We start from the raw sequence: 24488 nt of genomic DNA, 5'->3' as shown, positions 1-24488 counted from the left end.
ACATATATATATCACATATATGACATATATATATCAGTATGTGTACTGTGTAAGTACGTATGATATTCCACTCAGCCAAGCCAATCATCAATAAACACAAAGGAGAAGGTCTTGTAAATACACATTCATGTTTATTAACAATTAAACAGAGACTATAGATCGTTAGACTTCCGACATAGACTTTTAATTTAAAACATTCAGTTTTTTGTTTTACCCTACCCACAATCCCTTTTTCTTCTCAAAAGAAAAAGTAATTCATATCCCATTGTAACAACTGTACAAAGACAGCTCCGTAGATTATTATTATTAATTATTATTTTTCTTAAAAATGTTCTTACTTAAAGTCAATGCAAATCATGTGGCAACAAAACGACAGCTTTGTGGCTAATTGGTACTTTGTCGGCACAACCCTTTCGACGCTCCAGATGTTTTGTTTGTTTGTTAGTCGAGTGACAAAGTATTAATAAGCCGTTAGCGTACCCTCATGAGTTGTTTTTTTCTTTTCTCTCCGTCTTTTACAGCAGCGCTGTGTGATCACAAATGACTACAGCTTGTATGTACATGCACTAAAGTGCTAGTGTTAAAAAAAAAGGCATGCAAATATTTGACCGATATTTGTACAACTGCCTTCCAAATATGCATAATAAGGTTATTCAGTTGTTCTTTTAGCAACCACCCCCCTTGTCGAAGTACAGAGCGGGACATTCATCTGAACATATAAAATGAATAAAGTACATTAGCGTATCGTAGTTGACATCATGTGTCCCTGCTATCCCTGCTTCAGTCCCAGTGAAGCAGAGCATGTTTTTGTTTGTCTTTTTCATCCCCCGTGAAACTAAACATGAACTTCTTGAAGTTCAAGTTTCAAAGGCCAGGAACAACATTTTAAGGTATGCCCTCGCTTAACATAAAAAAATATTTTTTAACGTGAATATTTCACAGGACCGATTATAACAAATAAAATACACCCCGAGCAAAGAAAGAAAGGAAACAAACAAATAAACAAACAATAAAAATAGACATTAGACGGTGTAAACTTCAGATTTGGACAAATACAACAGCTGATCTACAGTTTTTCCATTGAGAAAAAAGAAAAAGATTCAGAAGTGTGATTGAAATGTGTGTATATTGTATATACTATATATATATATATATATACATATAAAACATATACATACATATAATGTGTGTGTGTGTGTGTGTGTGTGTGTGTATATATAATGTATACACGCACACGCACAGGGCTGTGAATAACTGTCTACAGGCACCTCTTATGGAAATGTCATTTTTCTTTCTTGTCGGTATTACAGTACAATCCAGGTTCTTCAGTATTACAGTACAATCCAGGTTCTTCTCAGAGGAACTTCTCGGCTCTTTTTCCTCATTGGTCGGCTGGTGCTACAGTGGGTGGAGCTCAACCCCCCGTCACCCCCACCCTCTTTGGGAGTGTCTCTGGAGAGAGGTGAAGCCTAATTTATTCCCCGTCGTGCGATGGCGCCGCAAGCCGAAAATAAAGCCGGTCTATGATTTTCGGCGGGTGGCACCGTCGTCGCATGACGAAACTTAAACAGGGCTTAACGTCGTAGATGAGGTACTGGTTGGGTCTGTTCAACCTCTGAGAGGAGAGTCAGGCTGGGGAGATGATGACACTTGAGTGATGACACACCATGGAGGAAGGAAGGAACGAATGAACGCAGTGTTGAGTTTGACAGCAAATTTTGAGTTCGTTTTAGTCAGTCTTTAAAAAAATAATCCTTTAGTTTAAGTCATATTTTATCATCTGAAATGTTTAGTCTACTTTTAGTTGACTAAATCTACAGTTGATTTTGTCTATTAAAAAAAACATATATCGCCGGCCCTTGACGGCGCCGTATTGGCAGATTTTACCCTTGCATGCTGAATATAGCCGATCTACAAGCTCACAATGCAGCAGGATGCTTGTAGATCTGCCATTTTCAAAGCGCAGTACCCGAACATAAATTACGTGTCTTTTAGTTCTACTGGATCTCTTCTCCACACATCCCTCCCTGACATTTTAGCCTAGTTTTAAATTTGTTGTTTGTTCGTTTTTTGGAAGTTTGTTGTTTGTTTGTCAGTGGATGTTAGTCGTAGTCGTCATAGTTTTAGTCGACGGAATCAACACTGGAAGGAAGGAAGGAAGGAAGGAGGAAGAGGAGCAGGGCGGAGTAGAAGGCCTTCATTGGAGGGGAGGAGGAGGCAGCTCCTGCACGCATCCTGCTGGCTCCTCCGTCTCCAGCATGGTGATGGTGCTGCTGCTGCTGCCGTGCGACGGGGGGTAGGTGAACCTTCGCCCTTTGGACCCGTGGCTGCTGTCGCCCCACTGGGGCGTGTGGATGCCGCTGCCGCTGTCTGCCCACTGGGGAGAGGACGAGGGCGAGTGGGCGGCCCAGCGAGAGGGCGGGCGCCGGTTGGCGGGGCGCGCCGGCCTCAGGAAGCAGGAGTCCAGGGGCGGGGCCACCGGCGAGCGCGGCAGGTCCTGGCAAGCGATAGGACAAGAAGGGAGGGGGGAGCGTCAGAGAGGAGGGATGGGGGAGGGGGGACGGGGGGGACGGGGGGAGCAAAAGACGAGCAAAAACAGAAATGACGTGAATTCGAGAAATGGATGTTGAAATCCATCCTGGGAGAATTCACCGTGAGGCATGGGAAACGAACTATGGGCAAAAAAGGATGAGCATCATGATTGATTAGGATTCATGAGATGATTAAAGAGAGGATGAGCATCATGATTGATTAGGATTCATGAGATGATGGTTAAAGAGAAATTGTGAGTGGTGTCTGAGGTCTGCTGCTATGCCGTTAGTCCAGTGGTTCTCAAAGTGAGGTCTAGGGAACACTCTGGGGTCCTTCAGGGGTTTCCAAATGGACCCTTAAGCGCAATACAGACCTCCAACGTCCGAACTTTTTTCTTTTTTTAAGGGAGGTGATACAGTATAACTATGAAGTTCTGATGGGCGGTGTCAGAACGTTTGTCGGAACCAGTGCACCTCCAGATGTCCTGTAACTATAGTTCGGAAAGCCTGTCCGAACCGGAACATTTTCCGATGTTGGAAGCCGTATGTATCAGTGTGTAACACCGACACTGTGCAAATGCACACTAGAAACAGGGTTATAGAACCACCCACTGCGTTAGTCACTCCTGCCATACTACACACACAGAATGATTGGGTGAACGATCGCACAAGGACATCACACCGCGGTGGCCTGATTCAGAATTAGTCCTCCCCCCGTCGTCCCCCCCCGTCCCCCGGTGTTAGATTTCGGCCGAGGGATGAAGGAAATGAGACACTGGTCAGACAGTCTGCAGCGATGATGAACTCGATGACCCAGACGAACTGACAGGAAATCAGGTCAAGAAAGACGGATGGAGTGCACACAGAACAGATTGGGTCAGCAATAGATGATATGCCAAACACTGTTTATATGACTGGATCAGCCGAGGCAGATGGATACAGAGCATATAGAGGAGCATAGAGGAGAAATGGACGAAATCACAAGTGGTTTATGAAACTAGTCAAACTACCATTAAATTAACTGAAAAGTCAGCGAGAGACAGAGAGAGATAGAGACAGAGTAAGAGAGAGAGAATGAATGAATGCATGAATAAATAATATATGATGGGTCCATGATGTGCACAGCATGTTTAACCAGGTTATTAAAATGACACATTCTGTGGCCTGGGTGATAACACACAAGTCGTGTGTTCTTGACGATAACACCAACTCACAGAACTCCACCAATCATGCGGCTCTGACGCCTACAACAAAGTCAACAACCAGGGCGGCCGACTGAAAAACAGCAATGTGACCTAACGAACACCATTGCTGTTCGTCTCACCCACTCCTCCGTAGATGCTGTGTGGGCCATTGGGTCCAGCATGCAACAATGAACCGCAAAGCAGAGACCAGACGCCTCTGCACGCACGCACACGCACACGCACACGCACACACACACACACACACACACACACACACACACACACACACACACACACACACACACACACACACACACACACACACACACACACACACAGGTGAGAGAGGGAACAGGGAAATGGCCGATGTGTTAAGAGGACCGCCTTCGTCAATGAGTCGTTTCGAGGGCTTGTTAGTGCGCGGGAGGAGAGGTGGCGGGGGGCGAAACTGTAAAAAGAGGAGAGAGAGAAAGACAGATGGAGAGAGAGAGAGAGAGAGAGAGAGAGAGAGAGAGAGAGAGAGAGAGAGAGAGAGAGAGAGAGAGAGAGAGAGAGAGAGAGAGAGAGAGAGAGATCGAGAGAGAGAGAGATCGAGAGAGAGAGAGAGAGAGAGAGAGAGAGAGAGAGAGAAGGCATGGCAGCAACAACTGAAGGCTAGGACAAACTCTTGATGTCAAGTCTCTTGATGACTCTTTGGGTCACGTGAGTTGCGGTTCTGAACTTTGAGAGAACAGTGATCAATACAGAGGAAACGAGGCATGCAGACATAGAAACAAAAAGACACAAATAGCAACAACAACAACAACAAAACAACAACAACACAGATGCATGACACAGCGTCGCACCACTCCGATGGCTTCAAGTTCACACACTGTCAGAGTCGTCAGTGTCCTGTGAGGCATGCGTCAATGAGGAGGTGGTGAGGTGAGGTGAGAGAGAGGGAGGGTCCGTGTGGCCTGTGAAACCCACCCACCATGTTGAGGAAGGTCAAAGGACACAGACTAGAGGCAGGAGTAGGAACTTACATCATGGAGATAAGCGGTTAGAGTCCCCAAGGAGCTGTTAGTATGACAGTGTGGTTCTAGATCGGAACACAGAAGATAAGCAGGAAGGGAGAGACAGAGCCCAGACCAGAGGAGAGGATAGGGGTGGGATAAGAGGGGAGGGGAGGAAGGGAAAGGAGAGAGGGGAAAAGGAGAGGGGAGAGGAAAACGGAAAGTGGGATATGTTAATCAGTGAAATCAGGGCCAGAGGACAGAGGAAAGGGTATGGATAAGGATACGGCTAGCATATCGGCTAGAGAGATTGACTGCTGGCAGTGAGGTAACTGATTTCAGCACTACACAGATGGCAATAAGTAAACACTGAGGTACCTGGAAGAAACACCAGGACTTTGAAGGGGAGTTTACAGAGCCATGGAGAGACACAGGCCAGTATGTGTGGGGGACATTTTGATTCGCCTTCTACCCAGTGTGCCTTAGAATGCCGTCAAAGAGACAGCACGCAGACTTCGCCACCTGCCGATACGTTTGGAGACATCAAAATGCCATACAGGGTGTCTAGAACCATGCAGTCTAACACAAAGTTACAATAATTTAGATAGCATGTTATTTAGACAGATGAAAGGTTCATTTGTTGACCTGGCATCCTGTAGTTTCAATGTACAGATTATTATTATCTTTATATACTGTCTGTAATACTATTATTAGACTGATGCTAGGTTATTGGTTTACCTATGGTCCTCCTATTACTGAGGCACAACTGTCTCTATGCATTTGATGCATGCGTTTATCTTGCTTACTGTAAGTCGCTCTGGATAAAGAGTGTCTGCTAAATGCCAAATTGTAAATTCTAGAATTGAGTGGAAAACATTCTGCGATTCAGAAACAAACTGCAATGCAGAACCAATGAAAACCCTTTAGGATGGTCCTTCAGTCTGACGTCATTTACACATCCAACCTGGGTCTCGTTCTTTCTCCCCATAGATGTGTTTAATATTGCGTCATATAACATTGGGTCATCTTAGAATTGTCTCATATAAGAACTGTGTTCCAAAAATAAACAAATTATCATGGCGGTTTCACTCATATGGATATGAAGCATCACTGACACAAACACTAATGTTACCGCCACTGAATTAATAAATCTTTCTTCAAAAATAGACATAAAATATGAGTGACTGGCTATCGTAAACGATACAGAGCCACCTCCCCGACAACAGCGCCGGGACAATTTGTTTATTTTTGGACCACAATTCTTATATGAGACAATTCTAAGATGACCCAATGTTATTCTCCATAGATAAATGACTCCGGTGACCCAGGGGATGAAGGACTTTGGTACTCTATTGGGACAGTATCAGGATGGGTTGTTAAAGCAGTGGCCATATGGCTTTGTTTCCGTTTCAAGGCGCAGCTTTGAATTTTGATTTCCCCAGATGATCGGATGGCGGAAATCTCTGAGTGGGCTGTCTAGTGTCTACACAAGGATAATACTGTATACAATATATATATTCTTATTTTTACACTGTACATGATGGCCAAGCCACCTATACTGTAACAGGGCTTGTGGGCTTGTATGTGTCCTCAAGACATGAACATGGACTAGCAACCAGTCTAACAACCAGAAAACCCCAAAGTGAAACTCTGGAAGTTTGAATGTCATATAGCAGTGGATGAGTGTAAATAATGATAAAAGATTGCTATAATGCTATTTCTATTTGGCCAAAGACCATGAAATCAACATGCCCTCAAGCAGCCTGTGTGGCATGGCCTCCATGTGGGTGACGATGCCATCTGGACCTTTCATATACACAGTAGTGGGCGTTGCCACTTCGCCACCGAACACATTTTGCCGTTTGTCTGGCTTCACACAAATACACGTCAAAATGCCAGTATTGCGTTGGCAATGCCAACGTTGGTGCAGAAAATGCAGTGGATTAATACAATTCTATTGTTCTCTCCCTGTGTGTCAATGTTTTCAGGGCGGTGCAAACAACAACAGCATTTGACACATTATGATATAAAAATTGACATTATGGTGCACTGTGCACTGCGCACACACACACACACACACACACACACACACACACACACACACACACACAATTCTGTACTGTATTGTCTGTTGGAAAGACCAGGGGACACGAGACAGCAGCTAGCAAATCTTTCCTGCTAATGTGGGCATCAGACAATCATCTTATCAGGGATTATGCCTCTCACTCTACATATTGCAGATTACAATTATCTGTCTAGTTAGTGTATAAAACATGGTCTACTTTCTTCTTGACTTCCAAATCATTGTGACACTCCAAATGGACACAGAATCAACAACTAAGGAAGGACCTTCTGAGAAGATCAAAGCTACAGACAACATTAGACATGTTAGCAGCATATATGTCCCATATTAAAGCCTTATGCCTCTTAATATCATTATCTACAAAATAACCAGCAGTATTTCCCACTTGGTTTACATCATCTATCATTTATTTATTGTCCTCAACTTCAGCTGAATGGGGTGGTGAGTATAGGGCCTGAATGGGGTGGTGAGTTTAGGGCCTGACCGATTTCTCAGGCGATATTGGCCTCTCCCAGTCATTATACTATAAGGAGGATGAAACTGGAAGTTATTATGTGCTGGTTTTGAAATTACATTTTGGCACGATAACTTTGGGTTGTTTTTATAAGATTATAATGTTTACTTATAACAAATAATAAGCAATAACTACTGTGCAAGCTAAATTCCTAAATAAATCTGTGGTATAGAGCTCTGGTTAAGAATATAGCGCATTGTAGTGGCGGCCATTTTGTGATTCCACCGATTGAAAGCCCATTGATGTTTCTCACAGAGATTTCCAAAAAATTCAAAACCAAAAGAAATATAATATATACATATATATTTATATCAATTATTTTAAGACTAGAATCAACCTGGTGAATGACCATAAAACATTTGATTCTGTGAAAAAGAAAAGAAAAAACTTTTAATATGTAATAATAATACGACATCATATATTGAATAAATACCCTTTGTTTTGTGTTTTTCTTCTTTTCTTTTTCTCACAGAATCAAGTGTTTTATGGTCGTGAATGATTCACCAGATGGCTTGACCATAAAAAAAAGGACTTTGGATCGGTGCAACCACAAAATGTCCGCCACTGCTATGTGGGACATGTAAATAGCAAGTATAACGTGGCAGGTAGGTATAAAGGGTTAACTTAGACAGAGTAATCATAGTTCATCATTGTAGTTATTGGGTGCAGAAATCAAGGTATCGGCCGGACCCTAGAGGCTAGCAGGTAGCAGTTGAAGCATAAAGATGGAAGTCCTGACTACAAGACAGTTAAAAGATACAGCACAAGCCTTGAAGTTTCTATAATGAAGCAAAGAGTACAGCATCACTGCCAAGTAGAAACATTGTGAGATACTTATTCTTTTTTTTTTAAACATTACCATCGCATCAATCAGTGCTTTCGATCTGATAAAAAGACATGACTATTGTCGTTATGGTGTATGTACCTAATTTATCGTTTAGCTTTGTTTTTTTTGTTTTGTTTTCATTAATCATTGCAGATTCCTCATCACATGCTTCATCATATAAATATATACAAATAAATATATATACACACGTAGTTTGTCGTCAACCCATATTCCAAGGAAAAATCCAAAAGTCATCGTGTCATAAACCCAGAGATCATATGCTTGAAGTTTTGAATCCAGTGAGTGTACATATTTACCTCCATGCATCCAGCCTGTCCTCTGTCCGAGTCGGCTTGTGTCCTGGCGTCTCGTCCCCCAGCCTGCAGCCTCCTCTCCTCCCTGAAGCTCTGCTCCAGCAGCTTCTTGTTGAGGATGCGGGCCGCGTTCTCTGCCAACGTGTAGCCAGGCGGTGCCGACAGGTCCTGCCTCACGCTCACCACCTCCGGCGTCTTCTCCCCCCCCTGCATCTCCACGATCAGCTGCACGGGGCTGGGCGAGCGCCCGCGGGCGGTCCTCAAGAGCTCCTGCGCCGGGGATTTGGGGTCTGTGGTGCCACCGGCGGGGCCGTGTGCCGGGCTGGACTGCGTGGTGGTGGTGGCGGCGGGCGGGTTGGCGCGAGTGCGGCTGGGGGACTTGTTGAACTTCTGCATGGGGTCGTAGGCCACTGGGGTGTGGTCGATGATGTTGAAGAGGCTGGAGAGGCCGTCATTGATGGTGGTGTGCACGGGGCTGTCGCGGGTGGTGGTGGAGCGTGCCCAGGCCGACTCGCTGTTGCCCTTCTGGGGCGTGGTGGGCGTGGGCGCCCTGCTGGCCACGGCGGGGAGCTCCGCCTTGCTGGAGGTGGACAGCTTGCGCTGGAGCTTGGGCGAGCCGTACTTGGGAGAGCAACAGGGCCGCTCAAACTTGCTTTGCACCACGGGTGAGTACTGGATCTTCCGCAGGCTGCGCGAGGGGGAGGAGATGGGGGTGGAGCCACCACCCTTCGGGGTGAGGCAGCGGTGCGGGCTGCTGGTCAGGTTCCGCAGCGCGTCCGTCTGCAGGCCCACGCTGATGCTCTGCATGGTCTGCGTGCTGCGTGTGGTGAAGCCGTTGGTCTGGCAGGCGGTGTCCCGCACCGCAAGGCCCGGCGGAGAGCGGATGGCGTTCCGCACGGAGAACGCCACCTCCTTCATGTCGTCGCTCAAGTTCCGGGACAGCTGCAGGTCAAGGGAGGTGGCGTAGCCCACTGCGGAGCAGATGGGGGCCTGCGTGGGAGGAGTCCCCAGCAGCCCGCACGGCCACCTCGCGCCGCCAAACCCATCGTCCCCCCCGCCAGCTCCGGCTTCTCCCCCGCCCCGCCCTTTGGCGTACAGGAAGTCCGAGTCGGCAGCAGAGGGTCGCTCTGCGGCCCCCGCCCTGGTGGGGCTGTGCAGCAGGTGGACCCCGTTGCCCCTCAGCGGGGACCTGTGGCAGTGCTCGCTGACACTCAGTGTGTTGGTGGTCAGGGTGGCGCTGGTCGTGAGGAGCCAGGCGGGAGGCTGGAATGAATCGAGGGGCACGCCGGGGTCCGCCCCCCTGGCCTCTGACCACGCTTCCAGGGAGGGGCCCGGCGGGCCAGAGGGGCCGGAGGCGTGGAAGTCCCAGCCCTTGTTGTTGAACTCCTCAATGTACTTGAGGTCGTCCGGGGATAGGGGCGGGGTCACGTCGTCCACGCCTCGGTCACCGCGGTGATCCTTGTCGGGGAGGAATGGCGAGCTGTCCATCAAGCGCTGGAAGTCGCTCATGGAGCACACAGACTTGGCTCTGATGGGTGTCACACACACACACACACACACACACACACACACACACACACACACAAAGCAACAGGATCAACAAGACTGGAGGTGTCTGTGTCAAGTCTCCACACAAAACAGAAATCAGAAGTCAGTGAACAGTGACATTTCATGCTTTCTCAGTGCAAGGAAAAGAAAGTCTGAACTTCTGTCTGAAAGTTATCTTCCCCTCTAGTGTTTTGAGCTGAATTATTCAGCAGCATTGTGAGCCAGATAAAACGCCCCCCAAAAGATCAGTTTTAATAAAATATCACCAGGGCGGACTTCACTTCTGGTTACTGTGGAAACAGAGGCACCAGACGTTCTCCCGGTGGATTTGTTCGTGTGCATGCACTGTATGAGCGGAAAGAATTCAGAGCTCTGTTCGCTGTTGACACCAATGAGCCTCATTTGCAAAGCAGATTGATCGTACAATGGATGACCGCTGGACTACCTGTTAAAAGGCTTTTCTCTTGTACTGTACCTGTGTAGGCTCCCAGTGCCCATGTCTTCCTCTGCGCCGTAGGCGGGTGGCTCCTCTCTCTCCGACAGCTCGTTCAAGGCCTGGAATAGAAAGGCCACGCAGCGATGTTGTGAAAGGTGCTGTCACTGACAGTTCCCTGCTTATTAGTTATGTCACCTATTCTGTTTCACTCTTAGGTTCTGTGGTTATGAGTTGTGTATTGGCTTTGCCCTTCTCAGTTATGTTGCAGTGTGATAGGGCGGTTCCTAGGACTGGAGGGGAGCAGTGTGATAGGGCGGTTCCTAGGACTGGAGGGGAGCAGTGTGATAGGGCGGTTCCTAGGACTGGAGGGGAGCAGTGTGATAGGGTGGTTCCTAGGACTGGAGGGGAGCAGTGTGATAGGGTGGTTCCTAGGACTGGAGGGGAGCAGTGTGATAGGGCGGTTCCTAGGACTGGAGGGGAGCAGTGTGATAGGGTGGTTCCTAGGACTGGAGGGGAGCAGTGTGATAGGGCGGTTCCTAGGACTGGAGGGGAGCAGTGTGATAGGGTGGTTCCTAGGACTGGAGGGGAGCAGTGTGATAGGGCGGTTCCTAGGACTGGAGGGGAGCAGTGTGATAGGGTGGTTCCTAGGACTGGAGGGGAGCAGTGTGATAGGGCGGTTCCTAGGACTGGAGGGGAGCAGTGTGATAGGGTGGTTCCTAGGACTGGAGGGGAGCAGTGTGATAGGGTGGTTCCTAGGACTGGAGGGGAGCAGTGTGATAGGGTGGTTCCTAGGACTGGAGGGGAGCAGTGTGATAGGGCGGTTCCTAGGACTGGAGGGGAGCAGTGTGATAGGGCGGTTCCTAGGACTGGAGGGGAGCAGTGTGATAGGGCGGTTCCTAGGACTGGAGGGGAGCAGTGTGATAGGGCGGTTCCTAGGACTGGAGGGGAGCAGTGTGATAGGGCGGTGGTGGCTCAAGGGTAGAGTGGCCGGATGGTAACCGCAAGGGCTGAACCCCTAATTGCTCCCGATGTGCTGGTTGGTGCCTTGCATGGTTCCCTCAGTAATTATATGTGTAAATGTAATGCACAATCTATGAAAAAGCGCCTTGGATAAAGGCGCTATATACAGTAAATGCACCATTTACGAGTTGGGTGCTCATGCCCCTTTGAAAGCCTGTCTCAGCAGTTCACTCACTATGCACATTTTCCAACATTTACGTGAATGCACGCAACACTCTCACCCACACTACAAGTGGCAGGCACTCGACTTCTGCTGATTATAGGAAAATTACAAAGAGATAGGAGAATAAGGAGAGATGAGGCAGCCTGACTCTGTGCCTGCAGACATCTCCATTGAGGCGTGCGCGCCACAATACCAAACAAATTTGGCACGGCTTACGGGTGCTTTTAAACTCCACTATCGACTTCCCAAATGTATGTGCAATAGCAATTTAGGGGAAAGCGTGCCAACACGCCCATGACCACACCTCTAGGCGCAAATACCGGTGTCGGATAGCGGGTGACGCGGGACGAAAATACCATTAAGGGACAGAGAAGAGAAAGCTCCTATATTCGTAATTTACGGGCAGTGGCTGAATTGCGGGCCGCGTTGCAGGTAAAGGCTGCGAAGTCCAAAGTGTTTTAGAGCTGTTGAGTTGCTCCCCGATGTTCTTATCTCACTCACTATGGTCATAAAATAGCTTCAATAACAATCCAGATTATAGCTGCTGTGCAGCAACGGGTGAAAAAGGAGGAGGAGGAAGAGGACAATCTACAAGCTCACAATGTGTCGCCTTGCAACACGCTGTGAGCTTGTAGATCTGCTATTTTCAAACGTACTTTTTCTGTCAGTATAATACAAGTATTGGCCAATACTTCCACAATTGATTTTCATGCATGGGAAGCCAGATCTCCTGGCAGAAAGGCGAAGGAACACAAATACAAGAGGGACTTGCAGAAGAGCTGCCCCTAATAATACGTTTAACATTCACGCAACGATCTGTTCTGAGAAGCGTATGGATCGACTCATTATTATTATTATTATCTCATTTTGGAATGAACCTCGTCTTCATAATGCATAATCACTGATCAGGAGGGTCTTCTTAGCTAGAATGAGAGCCTGGCACTAGATGAGGTGTCATTAAATGACAATAATGACCATCTGGAACACATTTGATTCCGGAGTATTCAGTGTTACAATCTGCATTTAGATTTTACACACACACACACACACACACCAGTACAAAAAAAAATAAAAATAAAAAAAAAGGTTTCAATCCAACCCTGAAGAATACGTTAGCATAGCTTTGTGCTCATGGCATTTGTTTTGATTGGCACCATGACTATGAGCTGTGCGACGTCTTTCTTTTAACATTGGTGACATTGCTGACTCTACCTTGTCTGGTAGACCCACTATGTGCACTTCTTCCTCAATATGTTTAGATCTATGCTAGGTATGCTGCTTACCTCCTGCATGCAGGGAAACCTCTTCTCGCTGTCGAGTCTGGAGGCCGGGGCCACCTCCAGGCCACCCATGGGGTCCAGAGACAGCGCGTCCAGGAACAGGCTCTCGCTTGGGGGCTTCAGCCTCGCCGCCGCGGCGCCCTGGTCTTCCAGGATGGCCTCCGAGTCGGAGTGGGATCGCGTGGTGGGGACCAGAGCGGGGACAGGAGACCGCGGCGATCGGGGAGACCGCGGGGAGCGAGGGGCGTTACAGGGGCTGTCCTGCGGGGGGAAGACCGGCCGGTGGCCGTTGCCGTCCTTGGTGTCGCTGCCTTCCCCTCGCCGGGCACCGAGCTCTCTCTGCAACTGTGCCAAAGGATTGTGAAATTACAAATTAGTTCACTAGTTTGTGACTACTACTAATATTAAGCTTTATTTATACTTTATTGCACGCTGGTGCCACTTGCCATAACTGAATGCATGAATGAAAAGTTTATTTCTGTGAATTACAATCACATGGTTAAATACTTCAGTTTAGTATTTCATAAACACAGGTGAATGATATTCACATCATGATGAATGAAATATCAGTTATTTTTGTTAACATTGAGTGACTGGAGTTTCTTCCAGCGGTGAAATGTCCCTTTAAGGGACATGGCCATGAGTCCATTTGACTTGATTTATACCCTCCCTTTCTTATCGGCTGTCTACCCATGTCTTCATCCATTCTTTTCACTTCCTCTGACATAGCCTGGTTAATAAACCAGACTAATATCGCACGGACCACGGGATATTAGTCTGGGGAGGCTCAGCTTGGATTTCATTTCCAGGGGGGCGGGTTGAAACATTTTCTCTTTGACGCAATTGGTCAGAGTTACTGTCAGTCAAAGGTCTCAAGCATTGAAAGTCACTGTACCAAAGCCCGCCCATATTGCATACCGTGTCCCGATTGGCCGCCCCATTTCTCTGGTGTAGGAAATGGGCGTACAATTGAGCCTCTCCAGACCATAATCAGCCGGCAGGCAATTTATTTCTGCCAACGGCTGATTCGGTCTGGTTTATTAACCAGGCTACCTCTGACATGCCCCCCCATATTCCTCTCTTTCTTTTTGATGAATTACTCCATCTTGCTTTCACAACGCCCCAGCCCCCTCTCTCTCTCTCTCGCTCCTGGTATGTACCACCAGGTGTGAGGCGAGAATATTTATAGTCAAGGTGTCATGTCACGGCCAGACACTGAGTGTTAATTGAACTTGTGAGAGTGTCAAAACGTTGTGACACTTTCGCGAGTTTCATTAACACTGTCTCTGGGCGTGAAGGTTTTTCACTGAGACCTTTCTGTGAAGAACTCAAAAGTCTCTGACTATCGGAGTATCAGCCCGGACGGCTGGCTAAGCCAACTGCAGCCTGACAGTGTGGCGTGGGTTCAACTCCCGATCCCGGCGACCTTTGCTGCGTATCACTCCCCCTCTCTCTCTCCCCATTTCCAGCCAGTCTACTGTATCGGGACGCATTAAGTGGAAGTGAATGAGTTCATGAAGAAAAAAGGACTTGATTAAAACAGGAACATTTAGATGAAGACACCAAACAAAAGAATCACAGTTCCAAAGCCCCTCCCCCCTGTACCTCTCCTCTCTCTTCTATATTTTAAAACATTTCTACTTTGCTCTGATCACTGTGAAGACAGATGAAGTGACACGCACGCACGCACGCACACACTACAACGTTTACAATTCTTAGTCAAAAGGCTCAATGATAAGCTGCGACTGGCGTAGCAGTGCATAAGCTGAACCGTGTAGTTTTCTGTGATTGGTTTAATCATGTAACAGGCTCAAAAGCAGGGAACAGATGACAGCAGGTGCTTCTTCAAAGTTCTCATTATTACTGTGCTGCAACAGAAACCCACATTCACCTGCTTGCCAATGCATGGTAGTATAATTGGTAGTAGTCACCACAGAAAAAAGATCCAAAACAAGAGCAGATAAAACAACCTGTCAACTCGCCTCTGCCTGAGTGTGTGTGAGTGGATGATTTATCTTGTAATGCACAGTCCTAACTGCTTAAATCAGCCATCACCAAGCATACAGAGCACAGCAGTGATTCCCAACCTGTGGGCTGTGAGGATAGACAGTGTATGTGGGTCCCAAAATAATTGACAAAACACTAAGATTGCAATGATAATAATAAAGCTGCAAGCAGCATACGCAATATGCACAATAAGTCGTTCTCAGGTTGGAGACTGATTGGTTACGCTGATTGGCTGAAGGGGTTGTCTGTCAATGCTACTCCCACAGCCAACCATGCATTAGCAGGGTCCAGACTACAATTACGGCCCTGACAATTACAGGTGACTTATAGCGGTGCTATAAATTTAACATTTCCGTCATTTACTTCCGGTTCACGGACCTGGGGTAATTTCTTTCCCCTTGAAAATACCTCGGCACTGGTGAATGAATGAATGATGAATACATGGCAGTGAATGTGCTAAAAGGAAGAAGGGCATCTCTAAAAAATTATTTTAGTTTGATGCTGATCAGTCCAGCAGTGTCCGAGATTAGTCTCCAGTGTGGATTATGCTGGTGTCACTCTAGGTTCCATAAAACTCTTGTCACACCGTGATGAAAGGTCTGTGTGGATGCACAGGTGTTTTTCCAGATCACCCGACTGATTGAAACTCTTGTCACAATGTTCGCAGTGGAAGGGTCTTTCTCCAGTGCGAAGACACTGGTGTGTCCTCAAGCGAGCTAACCGAACAAAACTCTGGTGACAGCTTTTACAGTAGAATGGCCGTTCTCCAGTGTGGATACGCTTGTGTCTCATCAGAGTACCCGACTGACTAAATCTCTTGTCACAGTGAGCACATTCGAAGGGTTTTTCTCCAGTGTGAAGACGCTGGTGCGTCCTCAGGTAATCTAACTGACGGAAACTCTTGTCACATTCTTTACAGCTGTACGGTCTTTCACCAGTGTGGATACGCTGGTGTCGCTTCAGATTCTGTTTGTCGTTGAAACCCTTGTCGCACAGCATACATTGGAAAGGTCTTTCTCCGTTGTGGGTGTGCCTGTGTGTCTTCAGATGAACACGCTGACTGAAACTCTTGTCGCACTGAGTGCAGTGGAAGGGTTTTTCTCCACTGTGGACGAGCTGGTGTCTCTTCAGCGTCCATACGCTTTTGAAACTCTTGTCACACTCTTTACAGATGAGAGGCGTCTCTCCTGCAAAAGACAGCTGATGTGCCTTTGATTCTCCGGGATGAGCTAAAGTCTTGGGAACCCGTTCATGACTTGGTTTGTCTGTGTCTCCTTGGATTTGGCTGGTTACGGAGTTGTTGATCTTCTGACCGGCTGACGGGAGTAGTTCATTCCTCAGCATTTGGCAGTAGAGGTCGTTGTGGCTCTCCTTCATGTGTTGGAAGAGAGATTTCAAAGCACATGTACACTCAGAACAGGAAGCCCGAGTCAGGATAAATTGGGATTTCACTCCTTTCAGGAGCGGTCGTTCATCATCAATGCTGCTGGACTGTGATGGAAGTTGTCTGTTTCTGGTGGTGGATAATATGTCCTCCTTAGACATTACGGTTTCCCCTTCTCTCTGCGTCTCTCTCTTCACACACTCTATCTCCGTTTTAACTTCTTGAATTGCCTGCATAACCTTTTCAATCTTTTTAGCAAATTCACTTTTCATCATGTCCAGTTTTTGAATAACGCCCGCATTCCGAGCCATTCTGAAAAGGTAGGTTGATTGCTAGTCGAGTGGTTAGGATTTGTTGCAGTGAGGTTCTTGATTAATCTGGGTATAGTAGAAGTCTTACCACGTAATTGGAAGATTATCTCAGAAGAGCAGCCGTCTACTCTGTGGAAGAATTAGGTTGACTTGAGAGCACAGTTCTTGAAGGCGCAATTCAAACTCTGCCCAGACTGAAGCTGCCACTGCTTTATACAGACCAACATGTCATCAACATGTATCATCGTGGTGACCCAAGTCGTGATGAGTCATCCATCTCCAAATATAGAATCTTAAATTGACCTTCATCCGTTATGTCCAAATAGGGTGTCCATAAGTTGTGGACTCGAGTGTACATTTGCAAAATCTCTTTAAGTATGTACTGTACGTCCGTCCGTCTGTAAGTTTGTCTGTAGTTCATGTATCTCAAGAATTGTCCAATTCAAACTCGGCACGCACATGGCTCACAGCGACCTGAGGGAGTGTCATGGAGTGCCAGGGGACTCAGGTGGAGGCCCCTGGTCAACTTTCCCCCAAAAAGAGCACCTCTACTGCTGGTCTGCTTGAAGTGCTGTGAAGTGAGGGGCGCTCTTATCATGATTACATTCCGGCCAATAATTTTTGACGTCGTCACTTTTTATCCTCACATCCCGTTCTCAGCCAATCACTTTTGGTGTCCTAACTTCTCTGTCCACACTTTTTATCCTCACAAGCACACAAAGCTGGGCATAGGAGGGGCTATCGCCGCTCAAAGACATGGTGAAGCAGCTTCTACGGGCCGGTGGCTGTACTGTACTGTACTGTACTGTACTGTACTGTACTGCAACTTATATTGGCTCATGTGGCACACCCGTTTTGCGATGGTCAGCCAATCACAGCGCAGAATATCTGAGGACGCTTTCTAAAGGCCAAACCACACCAAAGGGTCGCGTCGGGACAAAACCGGTTTTAAGGTCAACCACCCAAATGCAACTCATTGAGTTGCTGTGGTTTGGGCTTATTAGGACGCAATCTCTAGAATTAGTAGTTACTGTAGATCTCTCCCTCCCTACAATCCTATTTCTCTCTCTCTCACGGGTCACGACACAATGCGTGTCGATCTACTATTTTGTTAATAGGAGGAGACCACCAAGTATAGAGGTCTGGGGGTCAATGAAGTATGTGTAGTAGAGGGTTTAATTGGTTAAATGAAGACGACAATGAGAAGGTTAACATTGTGCTTCTTCTTACTCTCTCCATCTTGCGGTGGAGTTCCCTCATGCTGCCGTCCCACTCCTGCTTCTCGCGGTCGAAGCGCTCCAGCAGCTCCATCCTCTCGCGGCTCCACCTCCTCTCGCCGTGCTGCAGCTTCCAGCGCAGGTCCAGGGAGGTGCTGTGGCTGTCCGCCAGGAGGCGCCGGTGCTCCTCGCGCTCCTGCTTGAAGGGCTCCTCGCCGGGCGCCAGCGCCTGCTCGAGGGGCACCTCCTCTGGGTTCTCCTCCTCTCCTTCCTCCTCCGCCTCCCCTCGGAACCCCCCTCGTGCCTCCTCCAGCTGGTCAAAAAGACAGAGAAGCCATGAAGAGAAACATGTCGTGAGAGTGCAAAAAAAGGTTTTTTAATTCAAGGACCCTCAGATTGGTATGCATTAGACCAGGGACCCCACAACTCTGCGCTACGGGATCTCCAGAATGTACAATCTCAGATTTACAGACCTGTAAGGGTCCATGTGGTTTCCAACTATCAATCATTTAGCTAGGGACTCCATGGGACCCCCTCGAAGACCCCACTGACCACTGCTATAGGGCGGTATACCGTTCAAGCTAGGAACGGAACCCCTGGTCCTCCTGACTCCACCAGAGGCGTGGCCAGCCACCAACCTAGGCCGTTAATCTTTAAATCTACACATACTCTACAATGAAAAAAGTCTAGGGGCCCTATTTGTCAGCGCTAACCCCCTTATCCCTAAACATTTTAGCCATTTTTACTATTTTGAAAAATATAAAAAATATATTTTGATAAAAATTACTAGCCGATTTACATCAAAATGTTGTGAGCTTGTAGATAGGCAATTTGAACATTCAAAAAAGATTTTCAAAATGGTACAAAAATTAAAAACTAAAGTTTATAGAGCCCCATTGTGAACCCGGACATGTTGAGTATACCAAAGTTTTATGTTAGAAATGTTTAGTATGGGTCCCCAGCATGTAGAAACTGCCGGATGCTAACTTGCATATGTTGAGCAATTTTCATAATTGGCATAATATGTGCCAATGGCATAATATAGTTTGACAATGGCTTAGAGCCATTGTCAAACTAAAAACTAAAAATGTCCTCTAATCTAAGGATCTGGAGACTGTGATACTGTGATACACTTAATTTCTTCCCATATTGATTACTGTAATTCCCTAGTCAGTCATTCTTTTGTTTAGAATGCAGCCGCTAGTCTCCCCTGCACTGGCCTCTTTTCACTGGCTGCCTCTTAAATACAGGATCCAGTTTAAGGTTTTATAATTTGGTTTTTAAAGCACTACATGGCCTGGCACCAAAATAATATTCTGACCTCCTTTGTACCTACTCTACTACTGTCTGTTCCTCGGTTATGGTTACAAAATAAGGGTGACCTTGACTTCTATCATTCTGCCCCTAGGCTTTGGAATAGTTTACCACTTTTATTATAGGTCTTCCCCCTGAACTGAGTCTTTTAAATTCCATATTAAGACACACCTTAATAAATGATGCGTAGCCTGCAGAGTTAGATCAGTCAGACATACTCAAGGGGGTTCATGCCGTGCTCAAAGGCGCATACTATACTCAAGGGGTTAACATGCTGCATTACTATGTGGGTGTATAAGTGTGTGCAAGTCCCACACGTCATTTGCTGATGTGGCAGTCAGCTGACCAATTGGACGGGCTACTTAAGCTCACTAGATTGCATGCTCTTCCTGCCTTCCTCTGCATATGGTTCCTGGTTGTTATGTGATGTTTACTCCCACCACCACCCCAGCACCACCGGTGGGCTCTGTTATTTATGCTCCCCATGGGGTTTTTATTGTATATCTATCTCCCTGCTCGGCACGATTGAACACCATCATAAAAATGGTAAATGGTGCATTTATATAGCGCCTTTATCCAAGGCGCTTTACATAGATTGTGCATTACATTCACCCATTCACACACACATTCATACACCGATTGCGGCGGAAGCCATGCAAGGTACCAACCAGCACATCGGGAGCAATTTGGGGTTCAGTGTCTTGCCCAAAGACACTTCGACATGTAGCCAGGAGGAGCCGGGATTCGAACCGCCGACCCATGGATCATTGGACGACCTGCTCTACCTCTTGAGCCACAGTCGCCCTTAATAAAACATTAAGAGCAGGGAGATAGAGCCGAACGGCAAGTCAAATATATGTGCACTTTCTATAATAAATATTGGTTAAATCTATTTGTGAGTTGTCTGACTGAACCACGTTTATTTTAAATATAAAGTTTTAATACATCTTATTATAATAATAATAATAATAATAATACGCATCGAAGCACCAGACAAAAAACATTACTTGCACACTCTGCTTTGCGCAAGTAATAATAATAACTAGAAATGCACTCTGTCGAGCTGCCAACTTGCGCTTTTCGAGCAGAGCATGCAACACAGACACTATCAGCATCCATGGATTTTTTAAGTTATATTTTAAGTTCCCTATATATAACTTTGAAACTTTTGACATCATCCACACATGGCCGTTTTTAGATAAACATACATAGTTACTTCATCAGTCAAATCCCTGATTGGCCGAGCGACGCCACCAACACACGGACCCAATCCAATCCGTCGAGGGGCCACCGACATACGCAGCGAGCTGCCAACTCACGCTCTGATTGGCCGAGCAACGGCACCAAAGACAATACACAATCCCTGATTGGCCGAGCGTGTCACCGACAATTCACAATCCCCGATTGGCCAAAGGAGTCACGGACATACGCAGCCGAAAACAGTACTTGCACTCTGCTCGCGCAAGTAATAATAGTGGTTAGTGAGCCTGCCTGGGGAGTCCCAGGTGTCTGTGTGTGTCCCTGAGCAAGATTCCTAACCCCTAATTGCTCCCTGAGCCGTATAATGGCTGCTCACTGCTCCTAGTTGCTATAGGATGGGTAAAGAGCAGAAGACGAATTTGTGCATATATACACCCCAAAGGAGTGGGGACTATTCTATTCTACTTTGGTCAACTTTTGTTGTTTTTAAATGTGCTTTACAAATACACCTGACTGATATATCTGTATGAATTTGTTTCATTCAAATAAGAGAAGATTCTGCGCAGTGTTCCTATAAGTTTGATAAGTCTCAATACAAAAAACATGACAGACTGCCTGGTGTCCTTTAAATGCCAAATACATGAGAACTGCATTGAGTTTGTCTATTCCCCTTAGGTGTAGTAAACTGGAAAGAGAGCGTTGCACAATTTATGCTGTAGTTTAGTGAGCCCAAGCTTTCCCTGTGTATACTGTTACTGTATTCTATTAGTCTTTTCTTGCATTGAGTTTAACTCATTTGTATCTAGATATATTATACTAAGTATAGATATCTATATAGTAGTATATGTGTATGATATATTGATATATAAGAGGATAAGTAGGAAGTAGTGGAAATAGTCGATCTACAAGCTACAGGCGCAACGTTGTACTGTTGCGCCTGGCGAGCTTGTATTTGAAAGATTGAATGTAGTTAAGTCTGTGGGTTTTTATAAATATTTAACCTATGAGTATTAAATATAATAAAAAGGAGCTTACTACAAAATAATTACTACAACAGGTACTTTTTCCATTTCCTGAAAAGTAATGGTTTTGGACATACAGTAAAAGGTTTCCACGCAATATCGCTGTACCAAAGGTCAAAGTAAACAGCCATTGATGTCCTAGTTTGTTTGTTAATGTATTCGTCTGAAGCAAGCCTCTCTACACATCACTGGTATAATTAATTAGGATCAAAATAGACCAGAGAGAGTTCCACAGCTTTTTGTGGGCCAAGATGCATACACACAAATTGGGTCATCTTTACTCTTTCAGAGCTAAAGCTACAATCTGTAAGCTTTGTAGAGCAGTGGTTCCCAAACTTTTTTCATGTCAAGGACCCCCAAATTGACACCAATTAGCCCGCGGACCCCCATTTGAAATTATATGCCAGGGACCCCCATAAATTAAGATTTTTACAGCTCTAGCAGTGATTCTCAACCTGTTTAATTTCAAGGACCCCCAGTTTGATATGCATTAGGCTATGGACCCCCATTTAATGGTATTTCTCTCTCTGAGACCCCAATTTATATTGTAAAATCAAAGTTAATTTAACTTAAGAGTGTACAAATAGAACCAAATGGAACCATTAGGGTCGCATCCCTAGTGTCAAGACCGGATGATGATGGAAGGATTGTCTATCCGTGTGGCGCTGTAGTCTCTGTCTATTTGTGTTGTTGCAGGCCTCCTAGATGTGTGCAGCTTGTGTCCTGGTGACTCTGTGTACTGTATGTGTGTGGGGGGTAAGCATGAAAGCGTTGCGTTATAGTTAACCAGGGTCACTATGACACTTTGTGTTGGCTGTGTGTGTCTACATCAGTCTGAGGTGTGTTTACATCTGTCTGAGGAATTGTAAAAAAAAAAAAAAGGAAAATAAAGTGTCAGCTTGTAACTCTAAAGTAAACTAAAGGTAGAGTCAATTATGTCACCACTGGCATACACAGCCCTGTATGTGTGGCTGACAGAGTCAGAAGCACTTCCGTATGAACAGGGACATTACAGGACTCTCCAGTAGGACGGCGGTAATGCATTCACAAAAATATTAAACAACAATTGTCAGGGAGGGAGTGTCTACCTTGACCTACTGCCAGTGTGCACAGACGGTTTGGCGCCGATTGGAAAAAGTGGTTTACGAGATGAGCCCTGAACATACAGGCAGACACACACAGGGGTGAAAACGTAATCTCTCACCCTGCCTTCGGCTGGCGGAGATATATAATTGGCCGTCCAGATTTGACAGCGGATATGTCACGGAGAGAAAGAACGAGAGAGAGAGATAATCAATAGGAACATGAGTGGGGATTGTCAAACTCGTGGGAGAGAGGCCACGAACTTACAGTAGCGATTCAACGATGATCAAAGAAGATACGAAGAGTGAGGGAGAGACTCCCAAATTCAAAGTCTTTCCTGCCTGCAGCAGAATGGAGCTTCTTAATCTGCACACAGGCTTTGATCCCACAACAACACAGTGGCACAAAGCAGTGCTGAACAGAAGTCAGAAACTCCAGCCTAGTGATACATTGATCTACAGTGACAGTCAAACCTAAGTTTACATAGCTCTCATTCTTGCTCGTATAAATGTTTTATTTAAAAATCTTAATTATTCATTATAACATGAGATGTGTGGCGAATGTGGTCACAGTAATGGTTAGTCAGTGTTTTAAGTTTTAAGTGGAAGTCAGGCTGTAACTCATAAATTTAGACCGATATTTAGGGGAGCTTGACTTACTGCCAGTGACCAATAGAGAACGTGTTGAGGTCGCCTGGTTTAAGAAGTGACCGTCCGGTCCGGTCGTCATTAATACCGGATGCTTAAAATGAATGACTATTTTTATGCATGATAGGTGAAGAGTTATATGAGGGGTTATATTACAAAATGCTATGTATACAACTTTGAAAACAAAAAAACAAAACAACCTTGAATTCAGTTTATTATTCAGTATCCGTAAAACACATAAAATAACTTATTGTCTATCTATTACACACCCCATGAAGCCTTGAATTCATTGAGATTTATTTTGTTTACGTTTATTTATTTTGAAACATTGTTTCATGTAGTTATCAGGAACTTGTTTCTACCCCTTGCAGAGCACGCATATTATCACATACTAATGTGATAATAATCTATCAATCTATCTACTAATCTATCAATTTGCAACTCTGAGATGATGGGATCATTCGGTCACATTTGCACATTCCCAAGAGTTAACCCATGAAAACCGGGAAAGAATCTGTGTCATTTTAGATTTTATGTTGTTCAAAAAATAGCAGATTATTGCAGATATATTACAATACTGTAATCTGCTATTTGTAACATCTTTGAAAAATCTTGAAGGGGTGAGAAGGCATTTGTAGAATCGGCCTCAGCTCTTGTAAACGAACACTCTGTATTTTACTGTGCAAAGCTGAACTGTCAAGTTCCTCTGCAATGAAGTGTCTGGAGGCACTGCAGACAATAACAGCAAAGCCTCCACGGAAGGCCCACATACTATAACTCTCTGTAACACGACTATATTATGCACAAGTTCGTTGCCATGCTTTATGGTTCGTCGTTACATAATTTTACTATTGTGGGCAGAGAGAGTTGAACGAGCGACACTCGCCGCTCCTTCAATAACCCAACATATAAGCACTTCAAATCGATACTTGACCTTAAGTTCCCCCAGGGCTCTATACTAGGTCCTACACTTCGGCTCTACATTAAAATGTCTTCGCCGAAAATAGCAGATCTGCAATCTCACAATGCGTCACAGCACCCCCAGGATAGGGATGCTAGGGTTCATGTGGTTAAGTACCCTGGAGCAAGGCACTAGTGGGCACGTGGTGCCGCGCCGCGCAGCACCATTTGCTTTTGTTAAATGGCAAATTACCGTAGCCTACTCTCTATATAGCCTATGATAATGTGAATGCTCCCTTTTATACTGTAATGCAATTTCATTATGTAAAATTAAACCTCTTTTCTAATGGAAAACTAAATTCGTTATACTGGAAATTTCTGAGGGGCACTAGCCCCTCCTATGTCCAGCTTTGAGGGTTTGTGTATTAACAAACACAAACAAATTGTGATTGGCTGGAATGAGATGATGTATGATTATAAGAGCGCCCCTCACTTCACACAGTATTGTA

At 45.7% G+C, this 24488-nt stretch overlaps 1 protein-coding gene across 2 annotated transcripts in view; it reads right to left on the bottom strand.

The window, feature by feature from the left end:
• Nucleotides 1-1744: 1744 nt before the first annotated feature.
• mtcl1 (microtubule crosslinking factor 1) overlaps nt 1745-24488 on the bottom strand; it is an 80644-nt gene continuing 57900 nt past the window's right edge. For both annotated transcript variants that reach the window (XM_083782930.1, XM_083782931.1), the window contains 5 exons: nt 17827-18126; nt 12898-13239; nt 10471-10550; nt 8451-9975; nt 1745-2497 (listed from right to left, as the gene is read on the bottom strand). In XM_083782930.1, coding sequence (XP_083639056.1) covers nt 2198-2497; nt 8451-9975; nt 10471-10550; nt 12898-13239; nt 17827-18126 — 2547 coding nt within the window. In that variant the 3' untranslated portion in view covers nt 1745-2197. The remainder of the gene's footprint in view (nt 2498-8450; nt 9976-10470; nt 10551-12897; nt 13240-17826; nt 18127-24488) is intronic.

Source organism: Protomyctophum parallelum (genome assembly GCF_964188405.1).
Source record: "Protomyctophum parallelum genome assembly, chromosome: 14".
Lineage (NCBI taxonomy): Eukaryota > Metazoa > Chordata > Actinopteri > Myctophiformes > Myctophidae > Protomyctophum > Protomyctophum parallelum.
The sequence above is the reverse complement of the archived record's forward strand: the minus strand, read 5'-3'. Positions and strand labels throughout refer to the sequence as shown.